This window comes from Dipodomys spectabilis, unplaced genomic scaffold, assembly GCF_019054845.1.
Source record: "Dipodomys spectabilis isolate Male_0828 unplaced genomic scaffold, ASM1905484v1 ptg000069l, whole genome shotgun sequence".
NCBI lineage: Eukaryota > Metazoa > Chordata > Mammalia > Rodentia > Heteromyidae > Dipodomys > Dipodomys spectabilis.
In genome coordinates, this window is record NW_024870746.1 from 9,832,100 (window position 1) to 9,858,144 (window position 26,045).

General features: G+C 40.9%; 1 protein-coding gene, 1 non-coding gene and 1 pseudogene across 6 annotated transcripts in view; all 3 read left to right on the plus strand.

Annotated features, from left to right (window-relative positions):
- Arnt (aryl hydrocarbon receptor nuclear translocator) overlaps positions 1-26,045 on the plus strand; it is a 66,508-nt gene that overhangs the window by 13,261 nt on the left and 27,202 nt on the right. For 2 of the 5 annotated variants that reach the window (XM_042682370.1, XM_042682371.1), the window contains exons 2-6: positions 3,404-3,515; positions 9,716-9,760; positions 13,642-13,686; positions 18,984-19,028; positions 23,520-23,733. In XM_042682370.1, coding sequence (XP_042538304.1) covers positions 3,404-3,515; positions 9,716-9,760; positions 13,642-13,686; positions 18,984-19,028; positions 23,520-23,733 — 461 coding nt within the window. Of the gene's footprint in view, positions 1-3,403; positions 3,533-9,686; positions 9,761-13,641; positions 13,687-18,983; positions 19,029-23,519; positions 23,734-26,045 lie in introns of those variants that run through there. The other 3 variants (XM_042682372.1, XM_042682374.1, XM_042682375.1) reach the window with 2 other exon arrangements.
- Positions 1,819-1,990, plus strand: LOC122109783 (annotated as a pseudogene).
- LOC122109789 lies at positions 16,979-17,105 on the plus strand. Its single transcript, XR_006147756.1, has one exon. It is a non-coding gene; the product is annotated as a small nucleolar RNA SNORA40 (small nucleolar RNA).

The window sequence follows — 26,045 nt, forward strand, 5'->3', positions numbered from 1 at the left end:
CATGGTGTTTCTTGTCTGTAATCTCAGTTATGCAGGAGGCGTAGATGGGAGGATCATGGTCTGAAGCTAGCCCTGGGCAAAAATTGAGAAACCTCTTGGAAAAATAAGTAAAAACACACGGAGGCATCATCAAATGGAAGAGTATTTGCCTAGCATGTGCAAGATCCTGACTTCAAACCAGCATCATTAAAAAAAAAAGTTAAAAACAAAAAAAAAACTTCCTTACTCTTTGTTAGCATGGATATGATGCTCTAGATTCATTTTTGCATATTCCCTAGCCATAGAACCAGTCATTTCTCTGAGGAGCACTGGTTTCTTCATTAAAGGACATTATATTATAAAGGATATAATCAACCAATACCAGGCAGGACATAGTCCTTGTTTACTGGACAGATATCTTCTCTGGTGACAGAAGAAGGGCATGCACATGTGTATACACAATATGTATTCAGAGTCAAATTACAACTGCTGTTCCTTCTTCCATATTTGCTTTACAAATATGGAATATGGACGATCGTGGGGCTTGAACTCTGGGTCTGAGCGCTGTCCCTCAGCTCTTCAGCTCAAGGCAAGCACTCTACCACTTGAGCAACAGCACCACTTCTGGCTTTCTGAGTGGTTGATTGGAGATTAGAGTCTCACCGAGTTACTTGCCTGGACTGGCTTTGAACTGTGATCCTCATATCTCAGCCTCCTGAGTAGCTAGGATTACAGGCTTGAGCCATCAGCGCCTGGCTTAACAAGTTCGGTTATATCCTGTTAGTGGGAGTGTATTTCAGCAGCACTTTGGGAATGTAATTTTTGTACTATCCATCAAAATTTAGGGAATTCCCCCTGCTCTCCATACTGGAGTTAGAGTTTGGCCTCACACTTGCTAGGCAGATGCTCTACCACGGAACCACAGTTCCAGCTCCATCAAAAATTTAATTGCTGGCTGGGAATGTAACTCAGTGGTAGCAAGCAATGTAGCTAGGATTACAGGCGTGAGCCACCGGTGCCTGACATATGCAAATATTCTTAGAGCATTATTTATAATAGTAAAAACTTAGAGGAACAACGTAAATGTCATTCAGTTGAGGACTGGTTGAATAAAATATGGTACAATGAGGGCCTGTAGTATTAGAAGAGAGAACACAGTGGAAGCAGGCCGGAACTGCTGCCAGAGCCATGACTGCTAGCAATAGTGTCAGCTTTCTTGACAGAGTGTGAAAAAGCAGGGCAGCTCTGATAGTGAGCTTTCTGTTGCTACCTACAAGAAGAGGCACGCAGAAATCACACAGTAGAAATAGAAAAAGGCAGATAAGGAACCGAAGTGGTTTTGTGGCTTGTGTCCACTTGCCTTGGCCTTTGCCTGTATGCCTGGAGTCAGTCACACTCATGCTTCTTGTATTGCTCACAGGTAGCACTGATGGCATTTCCTTTGCCCTGAGTCTTCAAGGGCTCTCCTCTTTGTTTCTTTCCTTTCTAGAGGGGAGGGGGAATAGAGAGAGAGAGAGAGAGAATTATTTATTTTGCCAGTTCTGGGGCTTGAACGTAGGGCCTGGGCACTGTCCCTGAGCTGCTTTTTGCTCAAGGCTAGCACTGTACCACTTGAGCCACAGCGTTACTTCTGGCTTTTTCTCTGTATGTGGTACTGAGGAATGGAACCCAGGATTTCATGTATGCTAGGCACTCTACCACTAAGCCACATTCCCACCCCCTTTTTTTGTTTTTAATAATTCCTGTGAGAGCACATCCCAATGTAAATGTTATAATTAAAAATACATTTATGCATGAAACATTTATGTAATGTGAAGTCATATAAATAAAGTATATATGACCACTTCTCAGCCTTTGGCTAAGATCAAGTGTAGTATCTGTTCTTACTGATTTACTATTTGATTCGTCCTCTAAGGCTAATGTGGATAATATGGAGCAGGGAGATGGAATAATAACTTCTCTCCATACATGGACCTGATATTGTAGCACATTCAGGAATGATGCACTGTATCCTAGAAAAAAAATGTGTGTGATTTCAAGTGTGTGTAAATAGATAACCATGATGTATATTTTTATGAAAAATGCAAGTTGCCAATCAATGTTCCATTTTTACTGAGAAAAGATGTGCTGTTTTTGGTTACAAGCTCAAGTGATGTGAATATAAACTGAGGAAAGCACTAGAGATCCAGATGTACTCAGGTGTTAGCATTATTTACTCTTAGGGGATGGAACTGAGTGGGAAGGAAGGAAGAATAGTAAAAGGGCAGGAAAAAGAGACATAATAAGGGCCTTTCTGTTTTATTTTCTTGGAACTTTAAATATTGAAATTTAGGTGTTTTTACTCTATAATTCCTCTAATTCATTTTTTTTAGATTTCAGCATTTTATATCTTTATTATTAAAAATACTATTTTAAACTTAATATTGAAATGCTCGTTTCTATGTCAGGGCATCCATCAGACCTTGTTTAAAGTATTTCCTATCCTGTTCCATTGTACCATCCTATGGAAACCTTTTTTGACACGAGTGTATTAAAACAAGAGTAAGGAAATAAAACTGAACTTTCGCAATATTTATATAGTCTTACATTTGGTTCTTGGAAAAAAGTTGTAAAAAGAATATTCTTTTCAATTTTTAACAAACCAGAAGATGCAATTATTCACATCCTTTGGGTTTCGGCCTCTTATAGATTGTCTCATAGAAAGAGCTCCCAATTCTGATACTATTAAACAATAAATATTTTTTCACAAGAAAAGTAAAGCACATACATTAACATGGGCCAGAGTTTGCTTACAAGAATACAGATAGCAGAGTAGGGGGGTACAGACTCCCAAGATGTGATCGATGGTCTCTATGTGTCTATATCCTGGACATATTGTGCCTGTGTCTGCCAGATTAGATAATGGCTCTTGGCTCTCCCAACTCTTAATAAGTTCTGGTCCTAAGGTCCACAATGAATCAACAAAAATGAATCCCAGCTGGGCATACTGTTTAATTCTTAAAAGGTAGAAATATTTATTGCTTGCAAGAAATATATAAACCAACTTGTAAATGTGTTCAGTTTCATTTCTACTATGTTACTGTTATAAGACTAAAGTGAATGCTACTCTGGTATGATGCCACATGCCTATAATCTTAGTACTCTAGAGACTGAGTCAGAAGGATTGCAGGTTCAAGGCCAGCCTGGGCTACATAGAAGACCCTGTTTCCAAAAAAAAAAAAAAAGAAAGCTACAGAATATAGTGTTCATATGAAGTTGGAAAAATGAGGTATGAGACAATCTTTTGCTAATGTAAGAATTCAAGAAGAGTACTGTATGTGAATATTTGAGTCTTATAATAAATCAAGATTTTTATTTATATGTTGAACCTTTTTTTTAGCCAACTCGATATTGGTGATAATTTTTTTTTTTCCTTTTCTGAAAGAAATGGCAACAGATGTACCATCATTGGGATCCACTATTGCCTCTGGAAACCCTGGGCCTGGGATTCAAGGTGGAGGAACCATTGTCCAGAGGGCTATTAAAAGGCGACAAGGGTGAGTTTGAATATCGTGTCTTGAATGTCTCTTCTTATAAGCTGTCTGATTTAGGGGCTGGGAAGGTGGCTCAGTGGTAGAGTGCTTGCCTTGCATGCCTGAGGCCCTGGGTTCGATTCCTCAGCACCACATAAGCAGAAAAGAAAAGCCGGAAGTGGGGCTGTGGCTCAAGTGGTAGAGCCCTAGCCTTGAGCTGAAGAGCTGAGGGACAGCCCCCAGGCCAGGGTTCAGGCCCCACAACCCGACCCCAAAAAAAAAAAAAAATTAAAAAAAAAAAATTATAAACTGTCTGATTTAGTTAGTTGCTCAGTCTCCATGACTACTTCTGACTCTTTTTTTTTTTTTTTGGTCGGTCGTGGGGCTTGAACTCTGGGCCTGGGCGCTGTCTCTCAGCTCTTCAGCTCAAGGCAAGCACTCTACGACTTGAGCTACCGCGCCACTTCCGGTTTTCTGGTGGTTTATTGGAGATTGGAGTCTCATGGTCTCTCCTTCCCCGGGCTGGTTTTGAACTGTGATCCTCAGATCTCAGCCTCCTGAGTAGCTAGGATTACAGGCGTGACCACCAGCGCCAGGCTCTTTTTTTCTTTTGCCAGTCATGGGGCTTAAATTTAGGGCCTGGGCACTGACCCTGAGTTTCTTTTGCTCAAGGCTAGCACTCTACCACTTGAACTACAATGCCACTTCCGGCTTTTTCTGTGATTTAATTGGAGATAAATCTCATAGACTTTCCTGCTCTGGCTGGCTTCAAACTGTGATCCTCAGATCTCAGCCTTCTGAGTAGCTAGGATTACAGGTGTAAGCCACTGACACCCAGATACAGTTTTCTTTTTTGTTGTTGTTTTTGTCTTGTCTTTCTTGTTGTTTTGTTTTTCTTTTTTTTTTTAATTTAAATTTTGTGCTGATCTGGGAGTTTGAAGTCAGAGCCTGGACACTGACCCAGAGCTTTTTTACTCAAGGCTAGACTCTACCACTTGAGCCACAACTCTACTTCTGTCTTTTTTTGGTGGTTAATTATAGATAAAAGTAGAATGAAACTTCCTGTCCAGGCTGGCTTTGAACCATAATCCTTAGATTTGAGCCTCTGGAGAAGCTAGGATTATAGGTGTGAGCCAGCACCTGGATTTATCTTTCTTTTTATTTGAGACAGGGTCTCTTTGTGTGTCTAGGCTGGCCTGAAACCCACAGTCCTCCTGCTTCCACCTCCCAAGTGAGGCTTTATTTTAAAAAATTATGTAACTTGGGGCTGGGAAGGTAGCTTAGTGGTAGAGTGCTGGTCTAGCATACATGAAGCCCTGGGTTCAATTCCTTAGTACCACATAAAAAATAAATAAAAGAAGTCAAAAGTGAAAAACTTTTTAAAAAAATTATGTAACTGTTGGGTGTGGTAGTGCATGCCTGTAATTTCAGCATTGTGGAGGCAAAAGCAGGAAGATAAGCCTTCTAGACCACCCTGGGCTATTTAGAAGACCCTATTGCAAAACAAGAAATATTTTTTTTTTCTTTTGCCTGTCCTGGGGTTTGAACTCAGTGCCTGGGCACTGTCCCTGAGCTTCTTTTGCTCAAGGCTAGCACTCTACCACTTGAGCCACAGCACAACTTCTGGCTTTTTCTATTTGTGTGATAATGAGGAATCAAACCCAGGACTTCATGCATGGTACGCAAGCACTCTACCACTAAGTCACCTTCCCAGCCCAAAACAATTTTTTTTTTTTTGTCGGTCGTGGGGCTTGAACTCTGGGCTTGGGCACTGTCCCTCAGCTCTTCAGCTCAAGGCGAGTGCTCTACCACTTGAGCCACAACGCCACTTCCTGTTTTCTAGTGGTTTATGGGAGATAAGAGCCTCACAGAGTTTCCCGCCCAGGCTGGCTTTGAACCGCCATCTTCAGATCTCAGCCTCCTGAGTAGCTAGGATTACAGGCATGAGTCACCAGCGCCTGGCACAAAATAATTTCTTATATGACCGAGTGCTTTATACATTTTTACTTAGCTACTGAGATATAAAATGAATAAGTAACTTTCAAAGGTTCTAAAGTTAATTGTATGTAAATCTAGCTGTGAACATTAAGCGTTTAGCATTAGAGTTCACTGTAAAACAGGGTATGCTGGTAATATATATTAGGAAAAAGTTGGAAGTAATATAAATTTCAGAAATTAGGGTTCATCTAAGAAAGTTATATATTTTAAAATGGAACATTGTAAAGCTATTAGAATATAAAATAAAAGAGGTTACAATGTATATATATTATATCAATACTTTTTAAAATATTTACAACATGAATACTTTGATTAAACACATCCCAACTATATGTAAATTCCAGTGTCAGAAAAAAATGTATAAAATGTACATAACAGGGCCTGGGAAAGTGGTTCAGTGGTAGAGTGCTTGCCTTGCATCATGAGGCCCTAGGTTAGATTCTGCAGCACCACATAAGCAGAAAAAGCCAGAAGTGGCGCCTGTGGCTCAGATGATAGAGCACGAGCCTTGAGCTGAAGAGCTGAGGGACAATGCCCAGGCCCAGAGTTCAGGCCCCATGATGGACAAAAAAGAAAAAAGAAACAACAAAATGACCATCATATTTTGTGTGGCTGTGTGCTAGTACTGGGGCTTTAACTCAAGGCCTGTGTGCTGGCTCTTAGCTATTTCGCTTAAGACTGGCACTCTACCACTGGAGCCACACCTCCATTTCTTGCTTTTTGGTGGTTAATAGGAGATAAGAGTTTCATGGGGGGGCTGGGAAGGTGGCTCAGTGGTAGAGCGCTTGCCTCACATGCTTGAGGCCCTGGGTTCGATTCCTCAGCACCACATAAGCAAAAAGAAAAAAGCTGGAAGTGGCACTGTGGCTCAAGTGGTAGAGCGCTAGCCTTGAGCTGAAGAGCTGAGGGACAGCGCCCAGGCCCAGAGTTCAGGCCCCACGACCGGACCAAAAAAAAAAAAAAAAAAAGAGTTTCATGGACTTTCCTACCCATCTGGCTTTGAACCTTGATCTTCAGATCTCAGCTTTCTCATCAGTTAGGATTTCAGGTGTGAATCACTTTGCCCAGCATTACAATCAACCTTTCTAGTGTATTTATTTTCTATAGTTTTAAACCAGAATCTTTTTGAATAGTTAACAAATCTTTGCATCTTACTACATCAAATAGCCTTTTTTTGGTATTGTTTTATATTCTATGTAAGTTTTAAATATTTGCACAGAAGTATGAACGTAACTCCTTTTCAGAACACTTAAGTTGTTTTGAAGGTTTTGTTTTTATGTGTATTGCTACAGTGAACTTCTTTTTTTTTTTTTTGGGTTGGTCATGGGGCTTGAATTCAGGGCTTGGGCTCTGTCTCTGTACTCTTCAGCTCAAGGTGAGTGCTCTACCACTTGAGTCACAGAGCCACTTCTGGTTTTCTAGTGGTTTATTGGAGATAAGAGTCTATTTATTTATTTATTTAGTGCTTGTTCTGGGGCTTGAACTCAGGGCCTAGGTGCCGTGCCATCCCTGAGCATTTTGCTCAAGGCTGGCATTCTATCACCTGAGCTATATCTCCACTTATGGCTTTTTGATGGCTAATTCAAGATCAGAGACTCATGGACTTTCCTACCCAGGCTGGCTTTGAACGGAGATCCTCAGATCTCAGCCTCCTGAGTAGCTAGGATCATAGGCGTGAGCCACCAGCGCCAGGCTCATATTATTTCTTTAGGACTCTTATTGATAGAATTATAAGGTGGATTAGAATTTTGATAAATGATCAAGGACATCCTGAAAGAGGAAGAGGAACAAATATTTTTAGGATTGATATCATATACTTCATCGGTAACCCATGTAGAGACTTATCCTACCAAATTATCCCACCGGTAGAGATGCTAAAAGTGATTACTGGATTAAGGTGAGTACAGATGTAATAGGAAATTGGCCTCCCCTGTTACCTGTAATCTTTACTAATCCCCTGAAATGAAAGTTCTCTCTCCTTTCATTGAACATCCATAGCATGTTATGTCCCTCACATGACATTTTCCCATTCTCACCTGTATTTTCTTTGTATTTGTCTTAAGCAGAAACCACATTGAGAGCAAAGATTTTTTTCCCCCTCATCTAAAATGGCATCTTGAGTGTACTAATGGTTATGTGTTTAAACTAACAAGCTTCTTTGTCTAGGCCATTCTCATGTCATGTTAACTGCTTTAAAAGATTTCAAGCTGTACCAGTGTGTTCATGCCTATAATCCTAGCTACTCAGGAAGCTGAGATCTGAGGATCAAGGTTCAGAGCCAGCCGGGGCAGGAAAGTCCATGAGTCTCTGATCTCGAATTAGCCATCAAAAAGCCATAAGTGGAGATATAGCTCAGGTGATAGAATGCCAGCCTTGAGCAAAATGCTCAGGGATGGCACCTAGGCCCTGAGTTCAAGCCCCAGAACAAGCACTAAATAAATAAATAGTTATAAAAAACTGGTAACATTCATAAACTATAGAAATAAAAAGTTGTGGGGCTGGGAATGTGGCTCAGTGGTAGAGCACTTGCCTTGCATGCTTGAGGCCCTGGGTTCGATTCCTCAGCACCACATAAGATAAAAGTTGGAAGTGGCGCTGTGGCTCAAGTGGTAGAGGGCTAGCCTTGAGCTGAAGAGCTGAGGGACAGTGCCCAGGCCCAGAGTTCAGGCCCCACGACCAGACCCCCCCCCCAAAAAAAAAAATCTTAAAAAAAAAAAAAAGTTGTATATTTTAGTTTAGCAGTGATAAAGCACTTGTCTTGTATACACAAGGCTCTATCTTTGATTCTCAGCACTACATTAAGTAGTGATCTGAAGTCCAGTGCCCGTGCCTCACACATGTAATCCTAGCTACTCAGGAGGCAGAGATCTGAAGATTGCAGTTTCAAGCCAGCCTGGGCAGAAAAGTCCCATGAGACTCTTATCTTCAATTAACCACTCAAAAGCTGGAAGTGGCACTGTGGCTTAAAGTAGTAGAGCACTAACCTTGAGCAAATGAGCTCAGGGACAGTACCCAGGCCCTGAGTTCAATCCCTACAACCAACAAAATAAAAATAGACCTGAATCATTCTCTTTTTTTTTCCTTATTGTTTTTGAGTACATTCCTATTCCTTCTGTAGTAGTTATATTTGGATGCAGACCTTTGGTTGGAGGTGGGCTGCTACCCCAGGAAGTATAGTGATAGTGAGTAGTCTTTTCCTATTGCCCAATTTTTTTTCTTTTTCTTTTTTTTTTGGTCGGCTGTGGGGCTTGAACTCTGGGCCTGGGCGCTGTCCCTCAGCTCTTCAGCTCAGAAGGCGAGCACTCTACCACTTGAGCTACAGCGCCACTTCCGGTTTTCTGGTGGTTTATTGGAGATAGGAGTCTCACAGTCTCTCCTGCCCGGGCTGGATTTGAACCGCAATACTCAGATCTCAGCCTCCTGAGTAGCTGGGATTACAGGCGTGAGCCACCAGCGCCCGGCTTTTTTTTTTTTTTTTTTTTTAAACAAGGTCTTATGATGTATCCTTGGCTGGCCTCACGCTCATAATTCTTCTGGTCAGTCTTCCAAGTGCTGATAGTATAAGAATATGCCATCAGGAGCTGGGAAGATGGCTCAGTGGTAGAGTGCTTGCCTTGCATGCCTCTGAGGCCCTGGGTTCGATTCCTCAGCACCACATAAGCAAAAAGAAAAAAGCCGAAAGTGGCGCTGTGGCTCAAATGGTAGAGTGTTAGCCTTGAGCTGAAGAGCTGAGGGACAGCGCCCAGGCCCAGAGTTCAGGCCCCATGACCGGACTCAAAAAAAAAAGAAAAAAAAGAATATGCCATCAGGCCTGGTTTTATTCCCCTACTTCTTTTCCATTTTGACGTTATAGAGAAGAGGTAATATAGATTTGATTAACTTCAGCCCTCTTCCTCTTTTCTTTTTATTTGGGTGAGTATAAGGAAGCTTGTGTTAAGAAATTTCAGTTTCTTGGGCTGGGAAGGTGGCTTGGTGGTAGAGTGCTTGCCTTGCATGCATGAGGCCCTGGGTTCAATTCCTGAACACCACATAAGCAGAAAAAGCTGGAAGTGGCGCTGTGGCTCAAGTGGTAGAGCGCTCGCCTTGAGCTGAATTGCTGAGGGACAGCGTCCAGGCCCAGAGTTCAGGCCCCACAACCAGCAAAAACAAAACAAAACAAATAAATTTCAATTTCTTAGTATTCTGCATTTTCAGTAGGCTTACAGTTATTTATTGGCTTTCCCCAGGCTGGATTTTGATGATGATGGAGAAGGGAACAGTAAATTTTTGAGGTAAGAGTTTGAAAATTTTTGAGACTTTTAATATTGAAAATTAGTTATTGATCTTTGTAGTTCTGTCTTGTAATATTTTTGTTTTTAGGCCTAAGAAGAGTGCTTCATCCTAAACCTGTATATTTTCATATTATATCCCAGTTTTCAGGCATTCTATGAATGATTTCATAGATAAGATCTCAGTGAAGAGAGGACAGAGTTTATAAGATTCTCTGAATATCAATAATGTGTTGATGCATGGTTTAAGAAGAACAATAGTTTATTATTTCTCACAGTTCTGTGGATTGATTGCATGGTTATTCTGCTGATCTTGCCCAGACTTGTTCATAAGGCAGATTTGGTCAGCGAGGTTCAATTCAGCTATAATGGTTGTGTTTGTAGTCTTGTCCTTAAGAAGGCAAGCCTGCCGGGTGGTGGTGGCTCACACCTGTAATCCTAACTGCTCAAGAGGCTGAGATCTGAGGATCACACTTCAAAGCCAGTCTGGGCAGCAAAGTCCATGAGACTATTATCTCTAATTAACCACCAGAAAACTGGAAGTGGCGCTGTGGCTGAAGTGGAAGAGTGCTTGCTTTGAGCTGAAGAGCTCGGGGACAGTGCCTAGGCCCATGAAGCGCCATGACCAGCAGGAAAAAAAAAGAAAAGAAAAGAATCTTCTGGAGCATTAAAACTGGATTTTAAAATACATTTTTAAAGGGTTCTTCTGGGGCTGGGAAGGTGGCTCAGTGGTAGAGTGCTTGCCTCGCATGCAAGAGGTCCTGGTTTTGATTCTTCAGCACTACATAAGCAGAAAAATCCGGAAGTGGCGCTATGGCTCAAATGGTAGAGTCTTGAGCTGAAGAGCTGAGGGACAGCAGCCCAGGCCCAGAGTTCAGGCCCCACGACTGACAATAAAATTTAAAAAATAAATAAATAAAATAAAATAAAGAGTTCTTCCAGAAAGTTGGGATATTCTTACTGAATACCCAATGTTTTGCTCGTTTTTATGTGAAAAAGAAATAAAACTCAAAGAAAGGAAATAACTTTGACTGCAGTCTTCCTTCATTTTTCTTTCTGAATTTGGAAATATTACCCATGTAGTTTGAATATTGCTAAATGGATGCTTGATAAGTAAATAAAGGAGCCTTTTTAAAAAATATTATTTGGAGTGGGGTGCCGGTGGCTCAAGTCTGGCAATCCTAGTTACTCAGGACGCTGAGATCTGAGGATCACAGTTCCAGGCCAGCTCCTGCAGGAAAGTCCATAAGACTTATCTCCAATAAGCTACTGGAAAACCAGAAGTGGTGCTGTGGCTCAAGTGGTAGAGTGCCCGCCTTAAGCTGAAGAGCGCAGGGACAGCGCCCAGGCCCAGAGTTCAAGCCCCATGACTGACAAAAAAAAAAAAAAAAAATTTGGTTATATGGCTACCAAAGTTTCATTTAATAATTTTATTTATTTATTTTTGGTTGGTTGTGGGGCTTGAACTCTGGTCCTGGGCGCTGTCCCTCAGCTCTTCAGCTCAAGGCTAGCACTCTACTACTTAGGCCACTGTGCCACTTCTGGTTTTCTATTGGAGAAAAGAGTCTTATGGACTTGCCTGCCCAGATTGACTTTGAACCATAATCCTCAGACCTCAGCTTCCTCCTGAGTAGCTAGGATTACAGGTGTGAACCACTGATGCCTGGCTTCATTGCTTTATTAATTAAAATTTTATTTAAGTTTTGAGCAGTACTGGAGTCTCATGCTTGTATAGGACAATGATAAATGACAAGAGAAACAGACTACTACTTAATGAGGGTCAGTATAGAGACAGCTTTAGATTGAGGATCAGAGAAGCCTCTGGGGAGCACACTTTCCATCTGAGACTAAAATGTTAAGTAGCCAAAATGGGATGACTGGTTTGGGTAGAATAGGCAGGTAGAAATTCTGCCACATGGTAAGGGGGAACTTTGAGGATTTTATACTAAGTAAGATAAGTCAGTCACAAAAAGGCAGATATTGCTGGGCACTTGTAGCTCATGCTTAGCTACTCAGGAGATCTGAGATCTGACGATTGAGATTTGAGGCCAGCCTTGGCAGGAAAGTCCATGAGAATCTTATCTCTAATTAATGAGAAAGTTGGAAGTGGGGCTCTGGTTCAAAGTGGTAGAGCACTAGCCTTGAGCAAATAAACTCAGGGACAGTGCCCAGGTCCTGAGTTCAAGACTCAGGACTGGAAAAAAAAAGAGATAAGTATTACATGGTAAGCTTATATGAGGTATTATGTGAGTAATTAAATTCATAGCCACAGAAAGTAGACTGGTGGTTGGCAGGGGTTAAAGGTAGGGGAAAATGATGTCCAATGAATATAGTTTCAGTTTTGCAGGATGGAACGTGGTTAGATTATTTTTCTACCACAATGTGAATTCACTATTAACCTGGGTTGAGAGGCATGGCCTAAGTGGTAGAGTGCCTATCTAGCAAGCACAAGACTGAGTTCAAACCCTAGTATTTTTTTTTAAATGTCATTTTGTGTTTGTGTGTATGTGCATGCATGTGTGCTGGTACTAGGGGTTGAACTCAGGCCTCATGATCTCACTTGGCTTTTTCATTCAAGCCACACTTCCAAGTCCAGCTTTTGGCTGGTTAATAAGAAATAGATGTCTCACAGACTACTTACTGTCCAGGCTGGCTTTGAATGGGGATCCTCAGATCTCAGCCTTATCAATAGCTAGAATTACAGGTATGAGTCACCAGTGCCAGGTAGTATTTTTTTGTGTGTGTCTGTGTCCGTCGTGGTGCCTGAACTCTGGGGCCTGGGCATTCTCCCTCAGCTCTTCAGCCTTGAGCTCAAGAGCGCCACTTCCAGCTTTTTCTGCTTATGTGGTGCTGAGGAATCAAACCAAGGGCATCATGTATTCAAGGCAAACACTCTACCACTGAGCCACCTTCCCAGCCCAGGTAGTATTTTTTTTTAATTGCAGTTTTTAAAAAGGGAAATAAATATATTCTTTCTTTGCTTCCTTTTCCTTTTCCTTTCTTCCTTTCTCTCTCTTCTCTTCTCTCTCTTCTTTTCCCTTCCTCCCTCTTCCCTTCCTTCCATACTTCTTTCTTCTTCTTTTGCTGGTCCTGAGGCTTGAACTCAGGGCCTGCATACTGTCCCCGAGCTTCTTGAGTTCAAGTCTAGGGCTCTACCACTTGAAACACATTGCCACTGCTGGCTTTCTTTTTTTTTTTTTTCCTGAATAGTTTATTGGAAATTAGAGTCACATGGACTTTCCAGCCTGGGCTGGCTTCAAAGTATGATCCTCAGATCTCAGCCTCCTGAGTAGCTAGGATTACAGGTGTAAGCCAGGGCTTATATCCCAAATTTTTTTTTTTTTTTTGGTTGGTCGTGGGGCTTGAACTCTGGGCCTGGGCGCTGTCCCTCAGCTCTTCAGCTCAAGGCTAGCACTCTACCACTTGAGCCACAGTGCCACTTCCAGTTTTCTGGTGGTTAATTGGAGATAAAAGTGTCATGGACTTTCCTGTTCGGGCTGGCTTCGAACCGCGATCCTCAGATCTCAGTCTCCTGAGTAGCTAGGATTACAGGCCTGAGCCACCAGTGTCCGGCTATATCCCTAATTTTATAGTGTTACTAGCAGGGTAGTTAGCTCTGTCCTTATGTTTTTTTTTTTTTTTTTTTTTTTTTTTATGTCTGATAAGGTAATAAAGAAATCAGAAACCTGACAAATATTAGTCAAGAGATTGTTTAAGTTCTGTGTGATGCTGTGCTGTTACTGTTTTTTATTGCTTTATTATGCTTTTCTATGAGCTCTTCTCTTTTTGAATATTTTTACTCATTTTTAGTTTTTACATCAGGGTGTAATAGATAGAACAAATGTGATGCTTTGAATTAAATGAATCATTTTTTTCTTCTTCAGGTGTGATGACGATCAGATGTGTAATGATAAGGAGCGGTTTGCCAGGTAATACAGAAGAGCATTTTAGTCCTTGTTAGAGGACCAGACAATATAATCATACTAAATTTTAATTTTATCTGAGTTAGAGTGGAATTTCTCTATCTAGTCTTTTTCTCTTCTGAAAGGTGATTAAACAGTATTATAGCTCTCATATATGTTTGTGACATTACTTTAAATTATTGTTCCTTTTTGTTGTTATTGTTGTTACTCTTGGTTGAACTCTGCTTGGGCACTGTCCCTGAGCTCTTCAGCTCAAGTCTGGTGTTCTACCACTTGAGCCACAGTGCCACTTCTGGTTTTCTGGTGGTTAATTGGAGATAAGAGTGTCATGGATTTTCCTGCCCAGATTGGCTTTGAACTGTGATCCTCCTGAGTAGCTAAGATTACAGGTGTGAGCCACCTATGCCTGGCTACTTCTGGCTCTGTTATGTGGTACTCAGGAATTGAACCTAGGGCTTCATGCATGCTAAGAAAGCCCACTAACACTAAGCCACAGTCCCAGCTTTTATAGTGGTCTTCTATGTATGTTACACCTATAGGAGTGTGCTTACTAGGTATCTTTGGAAACATAGATTGTGGATTTCTTGATTGTATTTGCTATCAAATTGGTACAGATATTGGAGGAATCTTTATAGCAAATGATTTTATTCACTAAGAAATGACAAAGTCATGGAAACTGGAGTTTTGAGTAAAGTAAATACAATTTTTTAAAAATTACTGTCAAGATGATGAAATATACTTATTTACTTACCCTCCCCCCACTTTGTTTTTTCTGGTACTGGGGCTTGAATTTAGGGCCTGAGTGCTGTCCCTTATCTCTTTTGTTTAAGGTTGTCACTCTACCTCTTGAGCCATACCTCCACTAGTGATTATTTGGTGGTTAATTGGAGATAAGAGGGTCATAGAATTTGTTGCCTGCCTCTTTGAACCACAGTTCTCAGATCTCAGCTCCTGAGTAGCTAGTATTACAGGTGTGGGCCATTGGTGCTCAGCCAGTAATTTATTTATTTTTTTACAAATTAAGTTTGTGGATTTGTGGGAATGGTATTAGTGAGAGAGTGTCTGCCTAGCAAGTATAAGGTCCTAAATTCAAATCATTGTACTGCCAGAAAAAAAATTTATAACAACCTCAGAAAATAATCTTACTTAAAAATATAATACTTTTTAAATTTTTATGCTGATATTGGCACTTGGGCTTTGAATTCTCTCCTGTCTTTTTCACTTATGGCTGGCATTCTATCACTTGAACCAGGCCTCCAGTTGGCATTTTAGCTAGTTGAAGATAGAATCTCATACATTTTGGCTGACTTTGAGCATCAGTTCTCTAGGTGTCAACCTTGATTTTTTTTTTTTTTTTTTTGGAGTCATGGGGCTTGAACTCTGGGCTTGGGCACTGTCCTTGTGCTCTTCAGCTCAAGGCAAGCACTCTGCCGCTTGAGCCACAGCGCCACTTCTGGTTTTCTAGTGGTTTATTGGAGATAAGAGTCTCATAGACTTTCCTGCTGGGGTTGGCTTTGAACCTCGATCCTCGGATCTCAGCCTCCTGAGTAGCTAGGATTATAGGCGTGAGCCACTGGTGCCCGGCTTACTTTAGACATTTTATTTTAGACTTATGTACCAATCTAAAATATGATTGAGTACTGATATACTGACTCTCTAACACCTTATTTTTATTTATTTTTGTGGTCATTTATGGGTTGACACCTATGTCAACCTTGGAGTATGGGGGCATGAGACATTGTTACAGCCCAGTGTACTGTAATACTTTATTCATTGCTGGTGCTTGGCATTTTGAGAACCATTGATGATGATGATTATTTTTTGGGTCCGGTTGTGGGGCCTGAACTCTGGGCCTGGGCACTGTCCCTCAGCTCTTCAGCTCAAGGCTAGCGCTCTACCACTTGAGCCACAGCGCCACTTCCGGCTTTTTTCTTTTTGCTTATGTGGTACTGAGGAATCGAACCCAGGGCCTCATGCATGCAAGGCAAGCGCTCTACCACTGAGCCATCTTCCCAGCCCCTTGAGAACCATTTATCTACAAAACCAAGAAAAACTGAGTAGAGTAGCTTTAAATACTGAAACAGTAAGATGCCACCACAGGTTTTGAATTAGAGTATGTTATAGATATTAAATGTTTGATACTGATATTTCCATGATGTCAGTTTATAGGATTGATGACGGAGAGGCCTTTAGTCAGGGAGGTAGAAAAAAGCCGTTGAAATAGTAAGAGAGCTGTGAAATCGAGTGTATGGGCTAGAGTGGTGGATCTAAAACAAAAGGAGGAATAAAAGAAGTTTGTCAGGGCTAGGAATGTGGCTTATTGGTAGAGTGCTTACCTAGCATGCATGAAGCCCTGGATTTGATTCCTCAGTACCCCATAAACAGAAAAAACTGGAAGTGGCACTGTGGCTCAAGTGGTAGTGTTAGCCTTGAGCAAAAGGAGCTCAGGGACAGTGCCCAAGCCCTGAGTTTAAGCCCTAGGCCAGGCCAAAAAAAAAATAAAAGAGGTCTATCAAAATTATTTGTTAAAACAACTTAAGGTAGGTAATTATAGTCTTAAGATGTGAACAATCTCTAAAATGAGTTGACCATAGAAATTTGGGAGATAGTTTTTCAAACTGTATTAAAAAGTTAAGGCATTAGCCAGGGTGCCAGTTCCTATAAACCTAGCTACTCAGGAGGTTGAGATCTATGATTCAAAGCTAGTCTTTGCAGGAAATTCTGTGAGACTCTTATCTCCAGTTACCCACCAGAAACCTGGAAGTAGAGCTGTAGCTCAAGTGGTAGTATTCCTATCCTTGAACAAAAAAGCTGAGGGATAGAATTCAGGCCCTGAGTTTGGCCCCAGGACCAGTATCAATTAGAATGGGTGGTACGGGTCCACTGTATCTTGACTGAAATTCCGAAACACCGTGAAAATGTGACATGAGCTATTTTAGTTTTCATTTGTCCTGCTTAATGTGCATATTTATACATTGTACATCTTATTTAGAAATGTTGGAGTAAGCCAGGTGATAGTGGCTCACTCCTGTAATCCTAGCTACTCAGCAGACTGAGATCTAAGGATTGCGGTTCAGAGCAGGCCTGGGCAGGAAAGTCTGTGAAACTCTTATCTCCAACTAACCATCTAAAAACCAGAATTTGCGCTGTGGCTCAAGTGGTAGAGCACTTGGCCTTGAGCTGAAGAGCTGAGGGATAGTACCCAGGTCCAGAGTTCAAGCCCCACCACCGACAAAAAAAAATGTTGGAGTATAGAAGGTATTGTGGACTTGTAGTAAAATGAACTTTTTTGAGCACTTGTGTGTGTGTGTGTCTTTGTTTAATTTGTAACAAAGCCTTACAGACAGGTGCAAACAATAAATCCTCTTTTGCAACCTAGAACTCATTGCTGATACGAGATTTTGGTACATGGAATAAGAAATATGATTCCTACAACAGTTGGTTTGTTAACTCTCACTTGTTGCTTTGAGAATAAAGTTGATATAAAAGCAAAAATTTAAAAGTCAATACCAAAAAATTTTTTTTAGGAATTTTAGATATTTAATTTTCTTTCAAACAGTGGAGTTCAGTCCTTTATGACTTGGTAACATAGTTCACCTTACATACTTTTGAGAGTTTAATAGACGGCCATCAAAAGCTAAAAATGTATGAATTTTCTCAAATTAAAAAACTTTTGTAGTTTGTTAGCAGACTATCTAGAAGTAATAACCCAAGGAACATGAAATTTTACACTACTTAATATCACTCAGCTATCCCTCTCTGTTCTCATGAGAGCATATACATAGTTTTACATGGTTCTCACTGTTACTGTTTGGGTGTCTTTTTTTTCCTATGGGTCATTTTGTTGAAAATTTCCCACTTATTGCTAAAATCATTGCTTGTGTGTTTGGTTTTGTTTTTTTGAGACAGGGTCTCACTATGTTGCAACAGCTAGCCTCAAACTCATGATCCTTCTGTCTTAGTCTCCCAAGTACTGGTATTGAAGGTGTGGATCATTTTGCCCACTTTTGTCATTGTCTGGTATTGAAGATGTGGATCACTTTGCCCACTTTTGTCATTGTCATTTTTGATAATTAAACTCTCCAGACTGTAATATGTTATATTTACTTAGACATTTTATTTGAGTACTGATATACTGACTCTCTAACACCTTTTTTTTTTTGTCAGTCATGGTGCTTGAACTCTGGGCTGGGCTGTCCCTCAGCTCTTCATCTCAAGGCTAGCACTGTACCACTTGAGCCACAGTGCCACTTCTGGTTTTCTGAGTGGTTTATGGGAGAGAAGAGTCTCACAGCCTTTCCTGCCCGGGCTGGCTTTGAACCATGATCCTCAGATCTCAGCCTCCTGAGTAGCTAGGATTACAAGTGTGAGCCACTGGTGCCTGGCCACCATATTGTTTTTAAATTGACACATCCACTCTTTACAGTATTTCAGTTTCTTTAAAAAAATGTAATGATGATTATCTTCCTCTGGAGGAGGAGGAGTTGATTTACCTGTGCCTTGGTTATACTGTGGAATCAAAATTAATCATTTAAACTTAGCTCTTAGGTTCTTTTGCCAGTACTGGGGCTTCAACTCAGGGCCTGTGTGATGTCCCTGAGCTTCTTTTGCTCAAGGTTAACATTCTTACCACTTGAGCCAGACCACTACTTCTTGCTTTTTCTGAGTCATGTTTTGGAGAAAAGAGTCTCATAGACTTTCCTGCTCAGGCTGGCTTCAAACCGTCATCTTCATATCTCATACAATCTTTTTGAGTATCTAGGTTTACAGGTGTGAACCACTCGTACCTGGCAGCTCTTAGTTTTACTTACTATAATTCCTCTACTAAAAGCTGGTCTGTTAATTTGTGTGTGTGTGTGTGTGTATAGAAGGGGATTATAATTATGATCATTTAACACTACTTTTACTCTTTAAATTTTTTTAATTATACGATAGTACATGTGCATATTATTTTCTTTCCAGATTGAGAGCAGTATCTAAGAATGGTAGTTTTTAATTCCTTTGATGTTTCTTGTTCAAACTGTATATGCTTTGTATTGAGATCCCATTAATTTATAATTGGCCTTGCTTTTATCTTGACCTTTGTCTTGTAAATTAATTTTCTTTATCTGAAAAGATAGCTTTATAAATTACAGGCAAGATCCCAACCCATATTTCTATTTTTCTTGCTACTCTCTGCATTTCATTTTTTTCTTTTCTCCCCTATCTCTTCTCCCCTTCCCTTTTCCTTCTCCTCTTTTTCTATTTCCATTTTCTTCCTTTTTTATTTAAATTTTAGCTTAGTTCATTAATTCTGTTTTTAGGTCGGATGATGAACAGAGCTCTGCGGATAAAGAGAGACTTGCCAGGTAGGAGAACAGTGTTGCTTAGCATGATGAAGCAGATGCTGCTGCTTTTGTATCCTTTTTCTTACTCTATCTTTCCCCCTTTCTCTTTGTATTCTTCCTTATCTATGGCAAGAGAGGACAAGAGTTTTTAGAAGTTTGGGTGTAACAGGAACTTTGGCTTCCTCCCATCAGAAAGTGGGTGAGTTGAGGGAACTTTACTTAGGAATTTAAGAATTTGCTATTTTACCTTTCTTTTTTTTCTTTCTCAGCAAGTTTCACAGAAACAAAAGGATTTAGAAATAATATAGCTGTGTTAGTGCTTTAACAGGAAAATATATTCTATTAGAAAACTAATATAAATATATCTATATTTGCCATTGTTCTCAGAATTTAGGCCTCAGTATTTACACCATACATCTCTAGAATACTCATTTTTATTTTCCTGTGTAGATTCATAGTATAGACTACTATGCCACAATAGAATTAATGTTGCTTTGGTGATTTAGTCCTCATTTGTGATTTCCCAGGAACATATTTAACTGTCTTGGCAAGGCTAATCAAAAGATCAGGTTTCAGCTGGTTACATGTGGGCCATGCCTGTAATCCTAGCTACTCAGGAGGCTGAGAGCTCAGAATTGCAGTTTAAAGCCAGCTTGGGCAGGAGAGTGAGTGATATCCTTATCTCCAGTTAACCAGAAAAAAACCCCAAGTGGAGCTGTAGCTCAAGTGGTAGACTTGAGCACAAAAGATCAGGGATGGATGATGTCCAGACACTGTGGTCAAGCCCAGGACTGGACTGGCACCAAAACCCCCCCCAAAAACAAGTTTCTGTACTTCACCGTCAAAAATCTGCCAGATACTAGGAAGATGAGTACATGAAATTTGAGTAGAATTTTCCATGTTTTCAGCAAAGTAACTAAATATGGACCTCCATGATGAGACTTTGCCATTTGAAAATAAGACTCAAGAATTTCTTTGGAGCCAGGTGCCTATAATACTAGCCACTCAGGAGGCTGAGATCTGAGGATTGTGGATTGAAGCTTGCCTAGATAGGAAAGTTTGTAAGACTTTTTATTTAACCACCAAAAAAGCTGGTAGAATGCTAGCTTTGAGAAAAAAAAAAGCCAGGGACAGAGCCCAGGCCAGTTCAGGTACCAGGACTAGTACCAAAAAAAAAAAAGTAAAAAAGAATCTCTTTGGAGACTTTTGTCTATAACATGGAAGTAGTTCCATCTCCCCAAACATTTGCCTCTGATCTGTCTGGTTTATGATGCCTTAGTAGGAAATATATTGTTGGTATAAACACCTATTTTTTATTATTTGCCTCTCTAATTTATCATATTTCCAATCAAGCTGAGCAACAAACTCAGTTTGATGCATTTCAACCTATGCTGCTGCTATTGCTTTTATACTTAAGAAAGGCTTTTCTACATGATGCTGTGAAGAAAGCATTACATTTTGCATGAGAGGAACCTTGGGGAAAGTCACTTAACTACTTGGCCTCAATCTGATCATTACTCATTAAAAGTAAATTTATTTATTTATTTATTTTTTCTGCTTATGTGGTGCTGAGGAATCGAACCCAGGGCCTCATGCATGCAAGGCAAGCGCTGTACCACTGAGCCACCTTCCCAGCCCCTAAAAGTAAATTTAGATTAGCTTATAGATTAGGAGTTTTTTTCCTTAAACAACTTTTGTTCAGAAAGCATCATTAAGTGGTAATAGAAGCAAAGTGATAAAGCAAAGGTGTTTAAGTAGAAGCAGAAATGCAGCATGTTGTTTGTTTCTCTCCTTGAGGAATCCTAATGGAGGATACTGAGCAGCCTAGGTTTTTCAGAATTGGTGTTTGAAAACTGAATTATTCCACTTAAAATTGTAATATAAAGCTAGGCATGAGGGCTGGGAAGGTGGCTCAGTGGTAGAGTGCCTGCCTTGTATGCATGAGGCCCTGGGTTTGATTCCTCAGCACCACATAAGCAGAAAAAGCCGGAAATGGGGCTGAGGCTCAAGTGGTAGAGCACTAGAGTGCTAGCCTACAGCTGAAGAGCTGAGGGACAGCGCCAAGGGCCAGAGTTCACGCCCCACGACCGACAAAAAAAAAAAAGCTAGGCAGGAGTGGCTCACACCTATCAATTCAGGAGACTGAGACCTGAGGATCACATTTCAAAGCCAGCTTCAGCAAGAAAGTCCATGTGACCTTTCTCTAGTTGACCACCAAAACCAGAAGTGGAGCTGTAACTCAAATGGTAGAATGCTAGCCTTGAGCAAAAAAGGTCAGGGAATGCACCTATGTCCTAAATTCAAGCCATGGGACCACAATAAACAAAAACAACAACAATAAAAAAGTGGTAGGGGGCTGGGAAGGTGGCTCAGTGGTAGAGCGCTTGCCTCCCATGTATGAGACCGTGGTTTTGATTCTTCAGCACAACATAAAGCAGAAAAAAACTGGAAGTGGTGCTGTGGCTCAAGTGGTAGGGTGCTAGCCTTGAGCTGAAGAGCTGAGGGCCGATGCCCAGACCCCATGACCAACCCACCTCTCCCCGCCACCCCTTCAAAAATGGTATCCTTCTGTCTCAATTTTGAGCAAGTTATTGTTAGAGAAGTACGCTACTGAACCTGGTAAGATCTAAATTGTATCTCTCCAGGCCTTTAAAGCACCCTCTTTCTCCCTATTCTACCCTTAACTCCAGTTCTCTTTGTTTTAGACTGGCAACCCATACATTTTACAGTCTCTCTTTTTTATTTTTCCAGTCCTGGGGCTTGAACTCTGGGCCTGGGCACTGTCCCTCAGCTCTTCAGCTTAAGGCTAGTGCTACCACTTGAGCCACAGCGCCACCTCTGATTTTCTGGTGGTTTATTGGAAATAAGAGTCTCACAGACTTACCTGCCCAAGCTGGCTTTGAACCATGATCCTCAGATCTCATCCTCCTGAGCAGCTAGGATTATAGGAATGAGACACTGGCAGTGCCTGGCTACAGTCTCTTTTAAGAAGTTCAGTGCACTGGCACCACACCTAGTTAAAGCAGATAGGATTTTGTGAATTAGGATAAATAATTTTTTTTTTTGCCAGTCTTGGGGCTTGAACTTAAGGCCTGAGCGCTGCCTCTGAGCACTTTTGCTCAAGGCTAGTGCTCTACCTGGGCAGACTTTGAACTGTGATCCTCAGATCTCAGCCTCCTGAGATCTAGGATTACATGTATAAGCCACCAGCACCTGGAAGATATATAAAACTTAAGACTCTTACATTTCTGTTTTCAGTGTCATTAAGAGACATTTATAACAAAGCAACATTTTTTTTCCCTCCCCCCCCTTTCCAAAGCAACATTTATAGCCCACAGGAACCTATCTTTTTTTTTTTTTTGGCTTGGGGCTTAAACTCTGAGCCTGGGCACTGTCCCTCAGCTCTTTAGCTCAAGACTAGTGCTCTACCACATAAGCCACAGTGCCACTTCTGTCTTTCTGGTGGTTTATTGGAGGTAAGAGTCTCACGGACTTTCTTGCCTGCCTGCGCTGGCTTTGAACTGTGATCCTCAGATCTCAGCCTCCTGAGTAGCTAGGATTACAGACGTGAGCCACCAGCACCCAGCTCCTATAATTTCTTATATCAGCTATTGAGCAACATACTTGAATTGGCAAAAATTGGTCATTTAATTTTCTGGTCTTCAAACAACTTAATTGGTAAACATGGAGTCATTCAAGCTAAGATTCTTTTTCTCCTTAAATGAATTTGGCTGGGAAGTTGGCTCAGTGGTAGAGTGCTTGCCTTTCATGCATGAAGCCCTGAGTTCCATTCCTCAGTACCACATTAAGCAGAAAAAGCCAGAAGTGGTGCTGTGGCTCTAGTGGTAGCGCATTAGCCTTGAGCTGAAAAGCTAAGGGACAGCGTCTAGGTCCAAAGTTCAGGCCCCACAACCAACAAAAAGCAAAAACAAACAAAGAAACTTAAGTAAATGAACTCAACACTTAAAAATACTACCTTTCAGCCGGGCGCTGGTGGCTCACGCCTGTAATCCTAGCTACTCAGGAGGCTGAGATCTGAGGATCGCGGTTCAAAGCCAGCCCGGGCAGGAGAGACCGTGAGACTCCTATCTCTAATAAACTACCAGAAAACCGGAAGTGGCGCTGTAGCTCAAGTAGTAGAGAGCTCGCCTTGAGCTGAAGAGCTGAGGGACAGCGCACAGGCCTAGAGTTCAAGCCCCATGACCGACAAAAAAAAAACAACTACCTTTCTTTTTTGTTCTGAGGTAATATAATTTACATAGGAAGTGAAGTTGCCAGGGAGAGAGGGAATTGAGGTGTCTGCTTGCTCTTTGTCTTTCTACCTTGTTAGTTTCTATTCTATGCCTGCTCTGCATGAGATTGGCAAACTTTACTTTTAACTTCCGACACTTAAGCATCATTAAACTAAATACTGCATTCTTCAGCAGCACGCTTGGTAACCATTTCACTGTCCCTGAGACCAAATGATCTTATGTGACCACCTGGATGGATCTTCTTTCTCTTTCCATGTAGGGAAAATCACAGTGAGATTGAACGGCGGCGACGGAATAAGATGACAGCTTACATCACAGAACTATCAGACATGGTACCCACTTGTAGTGCCTTGGCTCGAAAACCAGACAAGTTAACCATCTTGCGCATGGCAGTTTCTCACATGAAGTCTTTGAGGGGAACTGGAAATACATCCACTGATGGGTCCTACAAGCCATCTTTCCTCACTGATCAGGTATCAGACTTAAAACTGTGAGAGAGTAGATTCTGGGTGAATCGAGTGAAACTTTTGATTTCTTTGATTTGATTTTTTTAATAAGAATTTAGTTACTCAGGGAAAATGCAGATCATGGAAAAATGAATTTTAGTCCTTAGCTGAATAAGCTTTGGGTAGTAAGAAAAGAGTTATGGAATCTATTTAGCAAATTAATAGGATTTTACAACTTAATTCATAAATGTAGCCTGTAAAGGTAGAAAACAAGTGACATCCAAGAGAGTAGATAACTCTGTACATGGATCACTTTTCTTCCTTGGCTTTACAAAGGATGGAAGAAATCTGTTTCTAGGGATTTTTGTTGGTAATACTGGAGTTTAAATTCTGGTCTTTGTACTTAGTACGTAGGCATTTTATGCCCAGCAGCACATCCAGCTCTATTTTCTGCTGTCATTGCCCCCCCCTCCCCCGCAGCTCTGTCATGGGGCTTGAACTCTGGACCTGTATGTTGTCCCTCAGCTCTTCATCTCAGGGCGAGTGTTCTACCACTTGAGCCACAGTCCCACTTTTGGTTTTCTGAGTGGTTTATTGGAGATAAGAGTCTCATGGAGTTTCCTGCCCTGGCTGGCTTTGAACCTCGATCCTCAGATCTCAGCCTCCTGAGTAGCTAGGATTACAGGTGTGAACCACTGGTACCTGGCTTGTTTTTTTTTTTTTTTTTTTTTATTTATTATTTATTTTTTGGGACCGGTCGTGGGGCCTGAACTCTGGGCCTGGGTGCTGTCCCTCAGCTCTTCAGCTCAAGGCTAGCACTCTACCACTTAAGCCACAGCACTACTTCCAGCTTTTTTCTTTTTGCTTATGTGGTGCTGAGGAATCGAACCCAGGGTCTCAGGCATGCAAGGCAAGCGCTCTACCACTGAGCCACCTTCCCAGCCCCATTGGTTATTTTTTTAAGGGCAGTAAAAGGAGATTTATCATATGACAGCTATTGGAAGACAGCATTTCAGTACATCTTCAGCTGTTTTCAGAGGTATAGATATTGGCCTCAGGTTTGATAGAGAGAATTGAGGACAGAATGTGAGAAAGTTATGCATAGTTAAAACAGTCCTAGGTCACAGGTGTGTGGCCTGCTTTGAGATTAGCTCAGTCTTTGTCCTTGGAAGAGTTCCATAGAATTGATCTCTTGAGTTTTGGGCTATTTGCTTTAAGATAATAAGAAGGCATTGCTTTCCACACAACTTGGTTATTACTGAATTTTCTCTGGGAATTTTTCTCTGCCTTTTGGGAAAGATTCTTAAATATAATAGTTAATTTTCTCTCAGTACATATGTAAATGTTGGTTTAACAAACTAGTTATATACATCTTTTGTGGGCAAGCCAGGTGCTTTGTGCTGTGAGACATATAAAGAAGGTAAACTATTTACTGGTAGAAAAGATAAAAAATAATCTAAATTTTAATTAGAATAAATTTTAGGAAGTGGTACTGTAGCTCAAGTGGTAGAGCTTTGAGCAACAGAGCTCAAGGACGCACCCAGGCCATGAGTTCAAGCCCCTCAGTTGATCCCCCAAAATAATTAATTTTTAGGCAATAAACAACCAGAAAAAAGATTAGTTTCACTTTAAGGATGGATTAGAGAATGCAGAAACAGACCATTTCATTAGTTTTATTATAACTTAGACAGTCACATGGTATTGGGAAATAGAATTGATTACAGTTATCACTGTGGTATGAGGGAGAGTAGTTGAAAATTTTAAGGTTCCTAGCTTTGGAGGATGTGGTTAATCAAGAAAAGGAACGCTGGAAGTGCATAGAATATTGTATTTTTTTTGAAATTGATATAATGATTGTGGTTTTGAAATGTTGCTACTCAGCTGTTGGTATAATACTTACATGGAAATGTTTAACAGATACCTAGAAATCATATTTGCTGAGAGAGTCGTCTAGGAATGTAGATTTCATTATCATTTTATGGTGGGAGGCATAGGTATCACTTCCTGGGAAGAAGGATGGTATGAATAAAGAATTGAACCTAGGAAATGTCTATATGAAAGAAATGAACAAAGAAAAAGCAGTTTGGAGCAGAGTTTGAAGCAAAAAATAGTAATAAAGAAAATAAGAAAATAAAAATTTAAGGATAGAATAGACAAGATCAGATTCTGTACAGATTGAATTAAAAAAAAAATAGTAGAGTGCTTGCCTTGCATGCATGAGGCCCTGGGTTCCATTCCTTAGTACACATAAGCAGAAAAAGCCGGAAGTGGTGCTGTGACTCAAGTGGTAGAGTGCTAGCCTTGAGCTGAAGAGCTGAAGGACAGCGCCCAGGCCCGGA